Source organism: Armigeres subalbatus, chromosome 2, assembly GCF_024139115.2.
Source record: "Armigeres subalbatus isolate Guangzhou_Male chromosome 2, GZ_Asu_2, whole genome shotgun sequence".
NCBI classification, from domain to species: domain Eukaryota; kingdom Metazoa; phylum Arthropoda; class Insecta; order Diptera; family Culicidae; genus Armigeres; species Armigeres subalbatus.
This window is the reverse complement of record NC_085140.1, coordinates 207568686-207587390: the sequence shown is the minus strand read 5'-3', so window position 1 is coordinate 207587390 and position 18705 is coordinate 207568686. Positions and strand designations below refer to the sequence as shown.

General features: G+C 39.2%; 1 protein-coding gene across 6 annotated transcripts in view; it reads right to left on the bottom strand.

Moving 5' to 3' along the window:
• Nucleotides 1–18533, bottom strand: part of LOC134211553 (uncharacterized protein F09G8.5) — a 94961-nt gene extending 76428 nt beyond the window's left edge. For 2 of the 6 annotated variants that reach the window (XM_062688527.1, XM_062688529.1), the window contains exons 1-2: nucleotides 17719–18528; nucleotides 7071–7136 (exon numbers count right to left, since the gene is read on the bottom strand). In XM_062688527.1, coding sequence (XP_062544511.1) covers nucleotides 7071–7136; nucleotides 17719–17798 — 146 coding nt within the window. In that variant the 5' untranslated portion in view covers nucleotides 17799–18528. Of the gene's footprint in view, nucleotides 1–7070; nucleotides 7137–17718 lie in introns of all 6 variants that reach the window. The other 4 variants (XM_062688525.1, XM_062688528.1, XM_062688524.1 and 1 more) reach the window with 4 other exon arrangements.
• Nucleotides 18534–18705: the final 172 nt, after the last annotated feature.

Here is an 18705-nt window from a genome sequence, read left to right as displayed (position 1 = left end):
CTCCAGGAATTCGATCCGAGAAGATTAAAAAAACGCCAGACCCTTAGGAAATTGCTTGAGTAAAATCATACAAAATTCCTTAAGAGATTCTTTACAAAATGCATGCCGAAATTATTCCGGAAATTCATTGAAGCACGAAATAGTTTGCGATGGACCGGGCGTGACAATGAAGACACAATACTCACCTGATAATTATATAATTAAGCCTACAAAATAGGCGTAAGTGATATTAGACTTATATTAGGAAAAAGACAAGCCATGGATTCAACCCAAGACTTTTTGTAGCTCATTTATTATTTTTTACTAAAACCGCATTAATAGCGATAAAAACACAAAATATAATGTAGAATTTTGATGAATTGGTTTGACGTTCCCGAAATCGATCCGTAATGCGATGATAATCGTTAATTGTATGATATTTTCAAAAATCGACAAAGGATATAAGCGCACACTCCGTTTGTGATTGGCAAAACATACTTTTGCATATAAACAATAAAGAAGGATCCATAAAAAAATGAATAACATCTGAATGTTCAATAAAACGCTACCATAAATCCATAAAATAGTTCAGGAGATTCTATAAAGAATAATTTTTCGAACCATAACTAAACTAAAATTTAGCAATTAATAGGGAAATATGTTCCATTAACATGGCCAAGAAAAGCAATACAATTCTTGCTATTTTCCCATGAACGTATGACAAATGATACATAAAACCTATATTTTGATCCATAAAACTTCAAATTTGCGATTTTTTTTATCGTGATGATGATCCATAGTTTCACTAATATAATCCATAATTTTAGTCATTCATTTTCATTTATTCAGACTAAGGCCGAAGTGGCCTGTGCGGTATATAAGAGTCTTCTCCATTCGGCTCGGTCCATGGCTACACGTCGCCAACCACGCAGTCTACGGAGGGTCCGCAAGTCATCTTCCACCTGATCGATCCATCTTGCCCGCTGCGCACCTCGCCTTCTTGTGCCCGTCGGATCGTTGTCGAGAACCATTTTCACCGGGTTATTTTTCGACATTCTGGCTATGTGCCCGGCCCACCGCAGTCGTCCGATTTTCGCGGTGTGAACGATGGATGGTTCTCACAACAGCTGATGCAACTCGTGGTTCATTCGCCTCCTCCACGTACCGCCCGCCATCTGCACCCTACCATAGATGGTACGCAGCACTTTCCTTTCGAAAACTTCAAGTGTGCGTTGGTCCTCCACGAGCATCGTCCAGGTCTCGTGTCCGTAGAGGACTACCGGTCTAATGAGCGTTTTGTAGATTGTCAGTTTGGTACGGCGGCGAACTCTATTCGATCGGAGCGTCTTGCGGAGTTCAAAGTATGTACGATTTCCAGCCACTATGTGCCTCCGAATTTCTCTGCTAGTATCATTTTCGGCAGTCACCAGTGAGCCCAAGTACACAAATTCTTAACTACCTCGATTTCATCACCATTGATGCAAACTCGCGGTGGGTGGCTCATATTGTCTTCTCTTGAACCTCTTCCTATCATGTACTTCGTCTTCGATGTGTTGATGACTAGTCCTATCCGATTGGCTTCCTTCTTCAGTCTGATGTAGGTTTCCTCCATCTTCTCAAAGTAACGTGCCATAATATCTATGTCGTCGGCTAAGCCAAATAGCTGGACGGACATATTAAAAATTGTACCACTCGTGTTAATCCTTGATCTTCGTATTACCCCTTCCAAAGCGATGTTGAATAGCAGACACGAAAGACCATCACCTTGCCGTAACCCTCTGCGGGTTTCGAAGGGACTCGAGAATGTCCCTGAAACTCGAACTACGCACATCACCCGATCCATCGTCGCTTTGATCAACCATGTCAGTTTATCCGGAAATCCGTGTTCGTGCATTAGCTGCCATAGCTGGTCCCGATCGATTGTATCATATGCGGCTTTGAAGTCGATGAATAGATGATGTGTGGGCACGTTGTACTCGCGGCATTTCTGCAGTACTTGGGGAATGGCGAACACCTGGTCCGTGGTGGAGCTTTCGCCCATAAAACCCGCCTGGTACTGCCCCACGAACTCCCTTGCAATTGGTGCTAGTCGACGGCATAAAATTTGGGAGAGTACCTTGTAGGTGGCGTTCAGCAATGTGATTGTGCGGTAGTTGCTACAATCCAACAATCGCCCTTTTTGTAGAAGGGACACACGACACCTTCCATCCACTCCTGTGGCAAAACTTCCTCCTCCCAAATCTTGGTAATGACCCAGTGCAGCGCTCTAGCCAGTGCCTCACCACCGTGTTTAAATAGCTCTCCTGGTAGTTGGTCAACCCCAGGGCTTTGTTGTTCTTCAGCCGGCCACTCTCCTCATGGATTTCCTGGAGAACCGGAGCCGGTAGAATTATGTCCTGCGCGCGTTCCCCCAGGTCCATCACCATACCGCCATCTTCGTCTGCCACATCGCCATTCAGGAGCTCTTCGTAGTGCTGCCGCCACCTTTGGATCACCTCATAGTTTTAGTCATATGATCCATAATTCTGGCCATTTAATCCATAACTTTGTTCCAATAATTTTGCTAAATGATCCATAGATTTTAAAAAATGTGTGTATCAATTAATATAGTATCATTGGCCTTCTTTCCAAGCATTATGGATCACATTATCAGAATTATGGATCATATAAACAAAATTATGGATCATATTACTGAAATTATGGATCATCAAATTGCGCAAATTTGAAATTTTATGGATCAAGATACAGTTTTATGGATCATTTTTCTCCCGAACTATTTTATGGATTTATGGTAGCGTTTTATGGAACATTCGAATGTTATTTACGGATCGTTTTTCATTTGTTTATGGATCGTTTTTGCACATTGAACGGTGCAAAGTAAGGGCGGTTTGTGGTCGTTGTTACATCTAAACATCCCAGGCGAAAATTTAAAAAAGCCTGCTAGCATGGTACCACGGACATGATTGAAGTCTCCAACCCATCAGCCGAAACGAAAATTCAGAATACAGCGCGATTCAATGTAGTATTCAGTTTTGAATTGAATCATCACAATCACTCTTCAATCCTCGTATAGTATAATTATTATTTCACAATGATTATAAAATGGAAACGAGAATATTGACAACAATTTTTTTTACGTCTGGGGTATAAGATTTACTTTGAGTTGATCGAAAACTAAACAGTGCCCCTCCTCTTGACGCCACTCCTTCTCTTCTAATTACCCTCCCACCATCACTATACTGCCGCTAACCGCAAGTCGAGCACATCTGTATATGGGCCTCCATATACAGATGTGCTCTACTTACGGTTAGCGGCAGTATAGTTGTCTTTCCATATTTGGTTGCAATCGACCAAATGATTCAGGAGTTACACTGAGTTGCTCGAAGACTCAACATTACCCCTCCCCTCCACACCATCCCCCTTTTCCAAATACTTCTCCACCATCCCTTTATTTGCCTCTTTGGGACAACGAATATGTGTTCCAAATTCGGTACCCCCACACCCTCCCCCTTTCCAAAGATCATCCCACCGCTTCATTGTCGTCCTTAACCCTCTTCCGACCAAGACCGCATTTAGACGGGGAACTTGGATTATTTTTCGTAATTTTCAACTGTTCAGAATTCGAAATGTTTTTGATGTAGATCAATAATATCAACTTTAATTCATGTTTAAATGGCCGGGGCTCTGCCAATTTGCACCAATTTCCAATTTTTCTGCCCAATGTTTCGTTTAATAGATTTAATTAAACACAAATCGTGATTTAAACACGAGCCGGAGAAATTAAATCAATAATACTTCATTCTGTTATTGATGCCCTACTCTGTTATGAACTAGTCTTGCATAAGAGGTAAAATACTTAAACATAATACCAAAAATTAATATGCAGAATACCTCGAATTATTTTTTTTTGTATTTAACCACTTATGCAAGGCTAGTTAATACCAATTTCTGTTATTGAGGTCGTCGCTCTTTCTCGGGAACTCGGTGAACGATACACTCTAAAATATTTATCCAACCATTTACACGGAAAATGAAAAATTAACCTTGAAAATAAAAGTAAAAAATAATGTTTAAATTGCAATCAGTCAGCTTTGAATGAAAATTTTCGAACTCTAAAGAAGCTGAAAAATCAGAAAAGAGGAATAGATCTAAGTATTTATATTATTGGATGAAAACTTGAAAAAACAAAAATTTCAAAAAATCAAAATGTGAAATTGATGAAAACTCGTATTTTTATTGCCTAAAACGTATTCAAATTGATTTAAGAAAGCAAAATAGTGATATTGAGCGAAATCAAAAATTTGGGTTGTAAAAGGTTAATATAGAGAATGTGTGTTCCAAATTTGGTTGAAATCGGTAAATGGGTTCAGAAGTTATGTTGGAACATATATACATACAAACATACATACAAACAGTTAACTTGCATCAAAGGGAAACGCAAACACATTTTGATATATAGAAGAAGAAGATAAACAAAGGAGATTGTTTTGTACATCAGAGGAGATTCAAACTTCCTCAGAGGGGACCAAAAAGGACATGTTAGTATTCTAAGCAAAATAAGTATGAACTCACTGATCACAAACAATGCTGACTAGATAAGGAGAAGATACAAATTTCATCTGTCAGAAGGAAACATTAATAAATTACGTGACGCTTGGAGAGGGAGGGGGTTGCCCGAAGTGTGACGACCCATACAAAATTTGCAGATGCTTCATACAAAAAGTGTGACATATGGGGGAGGGGAGTTGGAAATGCTCAATTTTTGCATTACGTAATTAATGGATCTTCCCTAAGACGAGTTTGGTGCTATTCCATTTAATTTTACCACGTTGTAATTTTTAAAGATACGCATTTCTACCTCAACTGTACTGCCCACAATTGCATATATTTTGTCTTATACGAATAGGAAATCCAGCAAATACGGGACTGATAAGCGGTCATAGGTTTCAGTACCTCGTACTTGACATGACTTTCAACAATTCGAGTCAAGTACGAGACACTGAAGACGACCTTACAGTTGAGTTCGAAATAGGTATCTGTAAAGATTACAACGTAGTGGAATTAAATGGAATCTTGTTAAACTCGTCTTATGACAGGTGATTGCACTAACAGAGACTAATATTTTTCTCAAATCTTATCGTTGTTTTGATGTAGTTAATCATGAGCAAAGTAAATTATTTGGACAAATGATGGACCAAATCTTCGCTCATGATTAAGTACTGAACCTAGCTGATTATTCTGGAATGCTCTAAATTGTGCTTACACTTTGAAGCAACTATACGACTAAGCTCGTTTGGAAATGTGATCAAACACTCCAAACCTAATCAAACGTAACCAAGTGAACCTGTATTGGATTCCTGATCATTGTTGCATTGAAGGCGATGGACAAGTTGATATGTTGACAAGACTTGGATCATCTCGACAACGTATACCAAACCATTTTGTAGTATATCTGCGTGTTCTCTTAGAATGGAATCAGGCTTGACAGTCTAAACGTTTCGTTACACCCAACGTATTTATTATTCGCAAACTTCTAGATCTTTCAAAAAATGATATTAGCACATATCCAATATTTGTTTCGCAGCTGTTATGAAAACAAGTCCCAATGCGGCGGCAGTAGAACCATAAAGGTTCCCCCAAACACACGCGACACGACAATCACGACGCGATTCTATCGCATGGCGACTGCGATTCTGTCGCCGTTGGTATGGAAGCGTAAATGGAACATTGCCTGCAGCGACCCAACGATAGAATCGCGGCGACTAGTTGTCGCCATCGCGGCGATGAAATCGCTTAGGTTTGGGGGATCCTTAATACCGCATTAGTAAAACGTTGCTAGTCAAGGCGTTGTGTTTGCTCTATATAGTAACGATGCGTCAGCTTGAAAAAGCTACATCAAGTTGGACATATGTCAAAATAGATCTAACAAATGGTCCCAGTGATTGAAATACAACCTGACTTTTCTTTGATTTTTTATGAATTTTTCATGGGGTCAACTTAATGTTTAGTTAAATCAAAAGGCCAGAAACAAGCAAAAACCAATAGCTTAAAAAGCGACCCAGTGTACACACTACACTTGGATTATCTAATTTTCATTAATTTTTAATAAACTTCAATAATTCGGAACTAGGAACTATGGTCCTGGATCACTCATCCATTCACTGTTTTGAACGATAAGCGTACTGTTTTCGAAGCTACTTTCTACTACGGTGAGAGTATCCTAAAGATAATTCTACACTACTCTGTTGATTCAAATATAAACTGGAATTTATCAATGACCGACTGAATCAAATTTGTTAGACTTTAAAGGAAATTGTTACCGAATATTCGTTAATATTAGAAGAATAGAATATTCGTTAAAATTATTTGCTGGTGTTCTTATGTATAAGTCAAAAGCCAAATACCTTGAAATACCGTTATACCTCCCTACTCACAACGGTATTATATAATTATTAAATATAAACAACAAAAAGTGTAAGAAAACAAAACGTCGCAAAACGCTCCACTCTTATTTACAAAATCCGCTTACTCGGTCTTAAAAATTTGCTCCACACAACAGAGAATTTAAATCAGATTTTGGCGCGATGACTCAAAGATCAGCGAGACTCAATTCAACTAATGAACCAAATTAGATCCGCACTAGATTGTTGACTAAGCCTGTGTGGGCACAACTTGCTTTATTAAGTGCAGCGATTTAATCCTCTAAAGAGGCTCCGTCATCTAGGCATTTTGGCTCCAGATGATCATACGGAAATTTGCTTCAATTAGTGACAAGTGATTGGGGGAAAAATGTGGCACTTTTATTTATAAAGGCTTTAACGACTTTTTGATGACTTTGCACCTTATGGGTGCTGCGAGTCAAATCACATTTCCAACGCGTATGAATGGGGGATAAACATTGAATGGCTGACTGTACGAAATATCGGAAATTGAGGTGATTAGGGCCACTGGTGTAGTGACAAACGCTACATATTTATGATACGTTCATATATAGTGGCAAGGTTAGGTCCATAATGAAATTAGGTGACATTAGGAAACTACAATGAATGATGTATACGTTAATGAACCTTAGAACACTGACTGTGACATACCTGAATGCTAATACCTCCACGCCCCGCATGCGTCGAATGATGGAAACATCGCTTAGTTCGCTTCCCCTGTGGAGTAGAGAAAAGAGTAAAAACCTTGATTAATTCACCTAGTGGTAATGATGTCTTTCTCGTGTATTATAAAAAATGTATGTTGACCCAATTTGATCCCATAGTCCGATCCGGAAAATTTTCAAATTATGGAACAAGATTTTCCGTCGAATGCAATTTGTTGCGAGCAAATCAATCTGTAAATGCCAAAAAATGAGTTTTTTGCGCACATATATACATACGTACATACACATATACATACACACGCTCACACAGACATCCCATCAGTTCGTCAAGCTGAGTCGATTGGTGTATAACACTATTGGCATCCGGTCCATGCATCGAAAGTTTGATTTTAGAGTGATACTATAGCCATTCGGTGCAACTTTGTTGTAGGAGAAAGGCAAAAAGGATTTCAATGATTAAACTGGAATACTCTTCGTCTCATTAATAATAAAAACTTTAATTAATCTACCTGAAGCTATTACATTCTTTCTTGTTTATCGAAAAAAAAATTAAATAATAATTATAAATTCAAAGAAGGAATATGTCAATTAAACAGATTATCATCACCTATCTCTACGTAACCCAGCAGTACATCAAATGAAAAACCGAAGTCAATGAATATCAAATGTCGTGGTCATTCAGGTTTCGTGATTCCACCCAGCTTTTAGTAGCACCACCAACGTTCCAAGCCTTTCAAGTTCAAGAATGGAAACTAACTCGTGGGAGTGTTCTCACATATTTATATGCCGATACCGGTCCCCCGTGTATGAAAAAGAACACATCAAGGCTCACGTCGATGACGCTTTCCGTAGGTGATGTACTCAACAGCGATTCCAAATAAGAGCTTGCTACGTATTAATCATAACAACTCGTATACCTGCTTGTCAGGGATGGAATAATACGGTTTTGTTGATGCCAAAGAAAAAAAAACACAATAAACACTTGCCGACCACGCTTTCTAGTTTAGTTGATGTTTTTTTTCCGTAATGATGGGAGTATTTCGTCTATTTATTCTCTGGTTCTTTGAATTTGAATTCCGCTCAGGAGTTTTGCGATTTTATAATTCATGATATTAGGGTGATTTTAATTTAAGACATTAACTGAATTGTAATTTGTAACAAAAAAACATCCTTGTCAATGAAATGCAACACAACACCTTAGGACATTTTGTTTTAAACTTGCAGCAAATGATCCAAGAATTATTTCTATAACCTATCCAGAAATACACAAAGTAGGGGAAGTGGGGGTAGCACGCCCATAGGGGTTAAAACGCGCCACCCCTGAATAAGGTTAAATATCCCCATTTTGATTATTTTCAATAGTCTATACGATAGAGCAATGAAAAATATTGCCATTATATACATATATTTCATGATTTTTCTCTAGTTATACATGAAAAACTCGAAAAAACGATTTTTGCGTGTTTTGATGCAATTCTAGCTCGGTGGAATTTAGTCTTTCTGTCGCTGTTATACATTGATAAATTAATAATTGAGCCACGAGCCATGCTGCTTACTCGTGTTCTTTATGTTCCACACGAAATCGTCGTCAAAAATGGTTTTAAAACGATTTTATGGGCCTTCAAACTTCTGAGGTCGGTGTGGGGCATTACGCCCATGCTCATTTCGTATGACCGAAACAGCTGAAACATTCGGTTAATTGCCTTAATGTAGGCAATTAAAATGAAAATCAGTACGATAAGCACATGCGCGTTTTAACCCATCCACTGGCGCATCTCACCCCGCATGGTTTCAAAATCATTTTTTCGGGTGCTTTTAAAAATCAAATTTCTGTGCAATAAAATGGACAATTAGATATCTGTTATCGGTAGTCAGTCGCAGATATGCTGTTCTTCAGTATGCGCTGATGAAAACTGGCTGAAATGGTGGTTTTCATTGATAAAAATGGCATTTTCCTTAACGTGGGCGTCCTACCCCCAGTTCACCTATGTCCTTCGGTTATTTTTGTTGTAATTTCTCTAACAATTGCTGCGGAAATTGCTTCGGGAATTTCTGCAAATATTTTTTGGATAATACCTTTGTTAAATTTTCAAATTCTTGTGCTGTAATTCTTATGGTAATAATTCGGGATTTTTTTCCACGGATGTCCCAGGAGTTTATGACTGTAAGGTTGCTAGGCAAAGTTATTATTTTTGCTTGCATTTCCTATTTACTTATTGAACTACAATTGACATTTATCTCCAAAATTGAAAGGGATTAACTATAAAATCCTAACTCGTAACTATCAAGTATATTTAGAAAAGAATTTCACAAATCTCACCCTAATGGGATACGTTTACGCAAACCGGTTTCGCAAAATACCGCACCTGTAAAAAAAAGAGCTTTTGATGCGAGACATGTTTTACGTTGTAGCCGTTTGCCAAACATTTGTGCTAATGTACAAATGATAATTGGCAGCGTCCTTAAAACGTAACATATAGAAGCATTCTGCAGCTCAGTGGTTCTAATCCCGATTCAGTGTTTGCCATTTAATACATAAATTGGAAGGAAATATAAAAAGTTTTTTTTTGTTGGATCTAACGTTTTGCGTGAATTCAAGCTTATGAATGTATGCATTACATTGTTGTCTATGCGCGTCATCATAAAAGCGATGCGCCACGCAGAGAAAAATCTACATACAATATGTTGAAGTCTGTTTTGTATGCATGCATTCGGAGCTTCCACAGCAATTTGAAACAATAACACATTTCTTCATCAGTCCCATTTTCCCTGATGAGTACTGTAAAGTGCCCAACACAATGAACCACACCGCCGTCAATGCTAGGCAGGTATCTAAGCAGTGTTGCTCCGAAAAAGCGTGTTTTTATGCTGCACCGAATCGTATACCGCAAATGAACGCAATCACATGCTCACTCGGAATGGCTCTTCGTAGATAGGTTTTCTAAAATTTTGATTAGACACCATTTCAACAGTGAAACGGTACCGCTAGTTGCAGACTCCTCCCGTGAGTTCCAGTTTAGCGCACCTCTACTCGGAACGGCGCGGTAGCGTGCTTGGAAGCAAGAAAGTTGAAATCACTGTGGAAGACCGTCGTCGTCAACATTGAACAGAAAGAACACACGGTCCCGCTTACATTGAATGGCATGAGGCACTTCGTTGGGATCCCGTTTCGTTGTTCAGTTTTGTTTGTTTTCCTATATGTAGTTATCCGCACAAGTCGAGCAAGTTTAAAATCGTTTACCCGTTACTATCAACTTTCACGATCATTATGTTAGTTTATTATGATTTCAGCGTATCAAATTATCAATTCACATTTTGCTGCTACACACTGGAGTGAGTAATGATGAACAATAAAGTTATTTATTACTTAGTTCAAAGTTCGTTATTTTTTAAATTAAGATTTATCTTTTTTTTTTTAAAAAAAAAGATGTTTAATTTTGATAGTTACACATAGTTAAGTTTGCCATTTTAGGGTGTTTTTATGAGATATTGCGAAAAAAGATTCGGCTGCCGGTGGGACTTGAACCCACACTATTCCATTTAGTACACGGACGTATTACCAATTATACAACAGCTGCCCTTGCGAGAAGTTGTTCCATAACCAGCTAATAACGATGGGATATCAGTAAATTCCCCGTATCTATTGAATCTGCTTTGGCGACATTTCACACCCTGTTCTCTCTACCCAACTATGTGTATCAGTTTAGATTTATCGCTACTCTCGTATATACATATACATATGTATCAGATAGTGCCAATATGTATTTAAATAGTAGTTTATGCAACAAGTTGCAAAAGGATGATTTTTTCAGCACGAGTTGTTAATTTATCCTACGAGGCTTGCCGAGTTGGATAAATACTACGAGTGCTGATAAAATCGAGTTTTGCAACGAGTTGCACACGCTATTTTGTGCAATGACGAAAAATGGACTTAAATTTGATAGATCTGTACCAAAATTGTACTGTCTACTTTACTCCACATGATCATTCTTGCCAATAAATTATGCTGCAGAGAACAATCAGATTCCATGTTACCGTGCCAAATTACATAGGTTGATAAGCCGTGAAGTGATAGATACACTCGCCTATGGAAATTTTGGATGTCATGTCATCAAACTATTTCATTTATAACGCGACGGAGAGAATAGACTATTTGAACACTTACCCAAGCTAATTCAGTTGAATGCAGGCATGCAACATTGCTGAACGCCGCCTACAAGGTACTCTCCCAAATTTTATGCCGCCGACTAACACCAATTGCAAGAGAGTTCGTGGGGCAGTACCAGGCGGGATTTATGGGTGAACGCTGTACCACAGACCAGGTGTTCGCCATACGTCAGGTATTGCAGAAATGCCGCGAATACAACGTGCCCACACATCATCTATTTATCGACTTCAAAGCCGCATATGATACAATCGATCAGGACCAGCTATGGCAGCTAATGCATGAAAACGGATTTCCAGATAAACTGATACGGTTGATCAAGGCGACGATGGATCGGGTGATGTGCGTAGTTCGAGTTTCAGGGGCATTCTCGAGTCCCTTCGAAACGCTTAGAGGGTTCCGGCAAGGTGATGGTCTCTCGTGTCTGCTATTCAACATCGCTTTGGAGGGAGTAATACGAAGGGCAGGAATTGACACGAGTGGTACGATTTTCACGAAGTCCGTCCAGTTATTTGGTTTCGCTGACGACATTGATATCATGGCACGTAACTTTGAGAGGATGGAGGAAGCCTACATCAGACTGAAAAGCGAAGCTAAACGGATTGGACTAGTCATCAACACGTCGAAGACGAAGTACATGGTAGGAAGAGGCTCAAGAGAGGTCAATGTAAGCCACCTACCACGAGTTTCTATCGGTGGTGACGAAATCGAGGTGGTTGAAGAATTCGTGTACTTGGGCTCACTGGTGATCGCCGATAACGATACCAGCAGAGAAATTCGGAGGCGCATAGTGGCTGGAAATCGTACGTACTTTGGACTCCGTAAGACGCTTCGATCGAATAGAGTTCGCCGCCGTACCAAACTGACTATCTACAAAACGCTTATAAGACCGGTAGTTCTCTACGGACACGAGACCTGGACGATGCTCGTAGAGGACCAACGCGCACTGGGAGTTTTTGAAAGGAAAGTGTTGCGTACCATCTATGGTGGGGTGCAGATGGCGGACGGTACGTGGAGGAGGCGAATGAACCACGAGTTGCATCAGCTGTTGGGAGAACCATCCATCGTTCACACCGCGAAAATCGGAAGACTGCGGTGGGCTGGGCACGTAGCCAGAATGTCGGACAGTAATCCGGTGAAAATGGTTCTCGACAACGATCCGACGAGAACAAGAAGGCGAGGTGCACAACGGGCAAGGTGGATCGATCAGGTGGAGGACGATTTGCGGACCCTCCGCAGACTGCGTGGTTGGCGAAGTGCAGCTTTGGACCAAGCTGAATGGAGAAGACTTTTATGTGCAGCACAGGCCACTCCGGCCTTAGTCTGATAATAAATAAATAAAAAGGCATGTAACTACTGTTGTGATGTAGGTTTTTCATTATAGAACCCAAATGAGTGCTATAATGAATATTATGCAACCCATTTGAGTTGCATAATGTTCATTAAAGCACCCATTTCGTTGGTATGGAAAAGTAGGCTGTTTTACCACTCAAAGACGAACTGTAAACCAGATATTATGACCAGGAATTGCAAAAAAAAACCCTTATCTATCTATTTATTGATGCCACCTTTGTAAAAAAAAATTACAACTTTTTTGTGTTACTATCGCCTCTAATTTTTTCATGAACATGTACGTCTAAGTTTGGAAGATGATATTAGCATTTCCATATCACGACAGGAATGATTTTGCTAGTTACGTAACTTAACATGACATTGCAAAATGTTCGCTCCAATCCAATCCAATCCAATCCAATCCAATCCAATCCAATCCAATCCAATCCAATCCAATCCAATCCAATCCAATCCAATCCAATCCAATCCAATCCAATCCAATCCAATCCAATCCAATCCAATCCAATCCAATCCAATCCAATCCAATCCAATCCAATCCAATCCAATCCAATCCAATCCAATCAAATCCAATCAATCAATCCAATCCAATCAATCCAATCAATCAATCCAATCCAATCCAATCCAATCCCAATCCAATCCAATCCAATCCAATCCAATCCAATCCAATCCCAATCCAATCCAATCCAGTCCAACCAATCCAATCCAATCCAACCAATCCAGTCCAATCCAACCAGTCCAATCCAATCCAACCAATCCAATCAGTCCAATCCAATCCAATCCAACCAGTCAGTCCAGTCCAACCAATCCAATCCAACCAACCAATCCAGTCCAGTCCAGTCCAACCAGTCCAGTCCAGTCCAGTCAGTCCAACCAATCCAGTCAACCAATCCAATCCAGTCCAGTCAGTCCAATCCAACCAATCCAGTCCAATCCAGTCCAACCAACCAATCCAATCCAGTCCAGTCCAATCCAGTCAGTCCAATCCAATCCAATCCAATCCAGTCCAATCCAGTCCAACCAATCCAGTCCAATCCAATCAGTCCAGTCAGTCCAATCCAGTCCAGTCCAATCCCAATCCAGTCCAGTCAGTCCCAGTCCAGTCCAATCAGTCCAATCCAGTCCAATCCAATCCAACCAATCCAGTCAGTCCAGTCCAATCCAGTCAGTCCAGTCCAGTCCCAATCCAATCCAATCCAAGTCCAGTCCAATCCAGTCCAATCCAGTCAGTCCAACCAGTCCCAATCCAGTCAGTCCAGTCCAACCAATCAGTCCCAATCCCAATCCAGTCCAGTCCAGTCCAATCCAATCCAACCAACCAGTCCAACCAGTCAGTCCAACCAATCCAATCCAACCAATCCAACCAACCAGTCCAACCAACCAACCAACCAATCCAGTCAGTCCAATCCAACCAATCCAACCAGTCAATCCAACCAGTCCAATCCAGTCCAATCCAATCCAATCCAATCAGTCCAATCCAGTCCAGTCCAATCCAACCAACCAACCAATCCAACCAATCCAATCCAATCCAATCCAATCAATCCAGTCAGTCAGTCAATCCAATCCAATCAATCCAATCCAATCAATCAATCCAATCAATCAATCCAATCCAATCCAATCCAATCCAATCCAATCCAATCCAATCCAATCCAATCCAATCCAATCCAATCCAATCCAATCCAATCCAATCCAATCCAATCCAATCCAATCCAATCCAATCCAATCCAATCCAATCCAATCCAAATTTTTGTCAAATTATCAAATATTAAAATAATAAAAATCAAATGTCTCAGCCGTCAAAACTCCCCCTCCATCATGTGGTTTATTGAGGCTATTTCATTTTCCAAACCCATTCCGCGGAATTTAATCATGGCGTTTCATTTCGTTAAAATTCAAAAATTTTGTCAGCTTAAACTAGCTTTTAACGAAACGGAATATCAAAAAGAATTTTGATCAATACCAAGCATCAATTATTAAAAAAAAATCTCCTGCGCCGCTTAATAACCAAAATACAAATACAATTCAAGATAATATTGTGTAGTGGAATTAAAACTAACAAGAAAACAATAAATCTTATAAAAATGCTCTAATTATTAATAAAGAAGAAAAGCGGCTCGAGAACATGAAACGGACATCATAGCATTTTTTTTTCTTAATCTCCCGTTCGCTAGGTCCCACTTGCTTCAGCAAAAATGTTCATCAGGATGTTGGCTTCACAGGAAAAACATCGGAGGTTAAGTTTGACTATGCATTGAAGTCCCAGATTTTGCTTCTGAGATCATGCAGATGAATCTGGCTATGCCACACTGTTTGATAATTCTAAACACTCAACCAAGTATTGCCATCCTGATCAATTTTCAGGAATACGACTCAAGGTTCTCAAGGTTCTCCAAAACGTTCTCAAGCTTAGCTCACGGTATCTGCCAGATCAACCAAAACATTTGCAATGTTCTCGCCGTCGGTATATACCCAAACTGGTCCAATAAGCATATCTGCATCATGTAAACCCGATTTTCTTGAATACGAGATGTTTAAGGTACTCCAAAACATTCTCGAGCTCAGCTCGAGGTATGTACTAGATCAATCAAGGCTTTTGCAATGGTTTTATCTTTGGAATATACCCGATCCGGTCCAATAGGCATATGCGCATGATGTTAACTAAATGTTCTTGAATACGAGCTGTTCAAAGTACTCCAAAGCGTTCTCGAGTTCAATCCCAAATTATCTACCAGATCAATCATGACTTTTGCAATATCCTCTTCGTCAGTATGTAACGAATTTAGTTTAAAAAGCAAATGATCCTAGCTTACCTTGAACATAAAATGTCCAAGGTCCTCCAAAATGATCTTCAATTAAGATCAAGATATATAGATATATAAGGAGGTACTTGTGTCGAGCAATGTCCATTCTAATGTGGCTGCAGAGTTTTTTCTTGTTTGGGCGTCGAACCTCTGCGTCCACGGACTTAACATGATGATTACATTACAAACAACACGATGTCCAAAATATTTTAGCGAACAATAAAACCTGTGATGGCTAGTACAAGTGATGACTGAAGTCATATAAGCTCAATGGACATTCGGTGGTATTATATTTTACGTCATTTATAATTTGGATCATTGAATAGCTTATATACTTATATATTATACTGCGAAAATATGCGCAGAAAATGCTGGAGAAGCAGCACAGACTACACTCCCGAAAAAGGGAATTTCTAAACTGTTTCTGTGAAAAATCCATCCAGTTTCGAGGAAATTTATTTTCAGAAGAATTTACCGTTCAAACTGCAAAGAGTTTTACATGAGAATTCAGAAGATCTTTCCAATGATCAAAAGGCTACTTCATTTGGGAGGATCGCCAAACGCCTTCATACATGGATAGATAGACCAACTAAAGACATATCCTGTCGTGGTGATATCACATGTTGACTATTTTTATTTAATACCGCGTCACAATCTGGCACGCACTGATTTTACATCGTGTCATCGTGGACATCGTGTCTTGGAACCTTGAACGGTAGTGCAGTTAAGCTGGCCTCTTTACTCAATGATGCAATACTTTTCTGAACGTTCCCTGATAGTGATGAGTCGTAGCCACGCTTAATACTAGCTAGAATAGGTTTATTATAATTGAAACTGTGATCAAGTATATCGACATCAATAGAGAATTGTCTGTTAGATTCACTGAGTAGTAGTTTTATCAAAACTAGGAACGTTGCGCCTGTGTTATTTTATTATGTCTCACTCAAAGATTCCTAAAAGAGTCATAATTGAAAATATCACCAATTATAAAAATGGTATGCATACAATTTTTCATTCTCGATATTTTTTTTAATAGTTAGGGATTAGGCGTGATGAAGCTTTATTTTGCCACCGAGAAGTGAATCTTATAACTGACCACGACCCATACAATTATAGTTATGCTATGCCTTTAAGGCTTCAAGACGATTTAGGGACCATTTTATCATTTTCGCTCAACTCTTAAACTTGCTTACTTACGCTTACTTTAGCGAATTTTAGACAAATAAATGAACATAATGAACTGACAGCTAAACGCAACATAATCTGAAATGAGTAATAGACTTAAACTGAATAACGTAGGAAACATTAAATAACTAAGACAGACAAAGAACACTAAGAGAGACGAATTGACACTTTACAAAACATCTGACATAATTAAGACTGATGAAATGCTAATATTAACCTAGGTTCTACTACAGACGTAAAGATCGACCATAAGACTTCCCAAGCCCATTATAAAACTGAAGCTCATGTAATGTTTTGAAACTTATTTTACCTATTGAATCTTGTTTGAAGACGATTCCGATGCTGTTGAGACCATTATAGGCACATAATGATAGTGTTCGGCGTTTTCTTGAAACGAGCTTCAGAATATGTAGCGGCTTAAACTGTAAGTTAAAAATTTTTGATGACTGTTTGGTGAACGGTTTTGAACTCGCTTTGGCCTCCTGATTCAGCTTCAGATGCTTTCACTAAATAATCTTCAAAGTTTGAACTGATTGATATCTAAATTTAATGCGATATTATAGTTCAAAATACGTTTTCATTAGAGTTTTCTACTCCATCAGCAGTATAATTATATTAAGACTGACTCTTGCGAATTGACCAGTTTAATTTTTGAACGAACTTTTGGAGCTTCTTTTATTTATGGTATTGGGAATATAATTCAAACACTACTAATGGGGAAACTATAAATTAAAAAAAAAACTACTCCGGCACAAGACCTAACTACTGCACACAATGTTCAAGTGGCCATCATAGGCTAGTCCATCGTGGGTCTGTGTCCAAGTAGGGGGAACGTATGGAAGGGTTCACCCTTGCCAAACTAAGCTACCAGATAGCTACAACTGAACACCCTAAAACAAACAAAAAATAGAGAATTGTTCTAAAAACTGTACTTTGAAGTTATAATCCCCTTTTTCTTTTTTCTATATATTCTCATGTTCGAATATGTAGTATCAAAATTTTTCAATGTTTATCTATCATTTAAAAAACATCAGTCAATGATGTGACTAATCTTCATTTACAAATGCTGATATTACGTGGGAGTAACGAACCTCGGATGAATAAAAATCTCACAATTGCAAGCTTCAACTTACCAGCAATTCAGCTTTTTAATTGCTGCCAGATCGGACTGTTTGGATCTGGCAATCACCATCTCCTCCGTTAGCCGGGCCATTGTTTTGCACCGGATACGCGGCAATCGGCTGCTATATCCGGTATTCGTGAAACCAACACTCCACTTACACCACCAGTTTGGCCACAGTAGCGACCTTCAAAAAGCTCCCAAATCGCTCTACGTTTTATTCTTTACACACTCTGGTTTCGGTTTGGATAGACCGAATTTGATTATCGCAATTATACCTTTCCCTCAAAACACATACCGCACTGGCTATTTATCAAGAATTTTGGCATTTGTAATCGACTATTACACACTTGATTTTCACTTCACTAGCATTTTCTCGACAGCACCCTTTTTCTTTCTGTATGCAACCAACAATGCAGCGAACTAATAAAATATTTGTTCACTCCCATTCGGCCTGCTGCCTGTCTCACTGCTTGCTTAGTCGATAATTCGAACTCCACTTCAGAGCACTTTTACACCAAAATTGTGACTTGTTGATAGACCAGACCCAGTACGATTTTTTCGTAGAAAATTTAAGAGAAAAATTCTTTGCCTACAAAGAAAAATCTCTACTTTTCATTGCACAGGCCAGACTTTGCACTATACAAAGCGAACGTAGATAGAGAAATCTTGTCTTGAAGTAAAGTTGTTGTTCAAGTTTTTTTTGCCTTCTATCCAAACTACTGATCGAGAGCACGACGAAAACACCCGTCTACTTACACACGACCGACACGTTCGACGATGAAAAGTATAATATGTTTGTGAGATTACCTCGTAGAGTAGAGCTATGAATGAATCATATGGCAATCGCTTATAGTGTACCCAATAAGCACATATAGAAGGAGGAAAAGCGAAACTACCACCGAATGACAGGAGAACACAGCAGAGAATGCAAAGATTATAGCATTCAACTGGCACTCATGCAGGGCTGGTCAAGTTATGGAGCGCGTGCGCCTAAAAG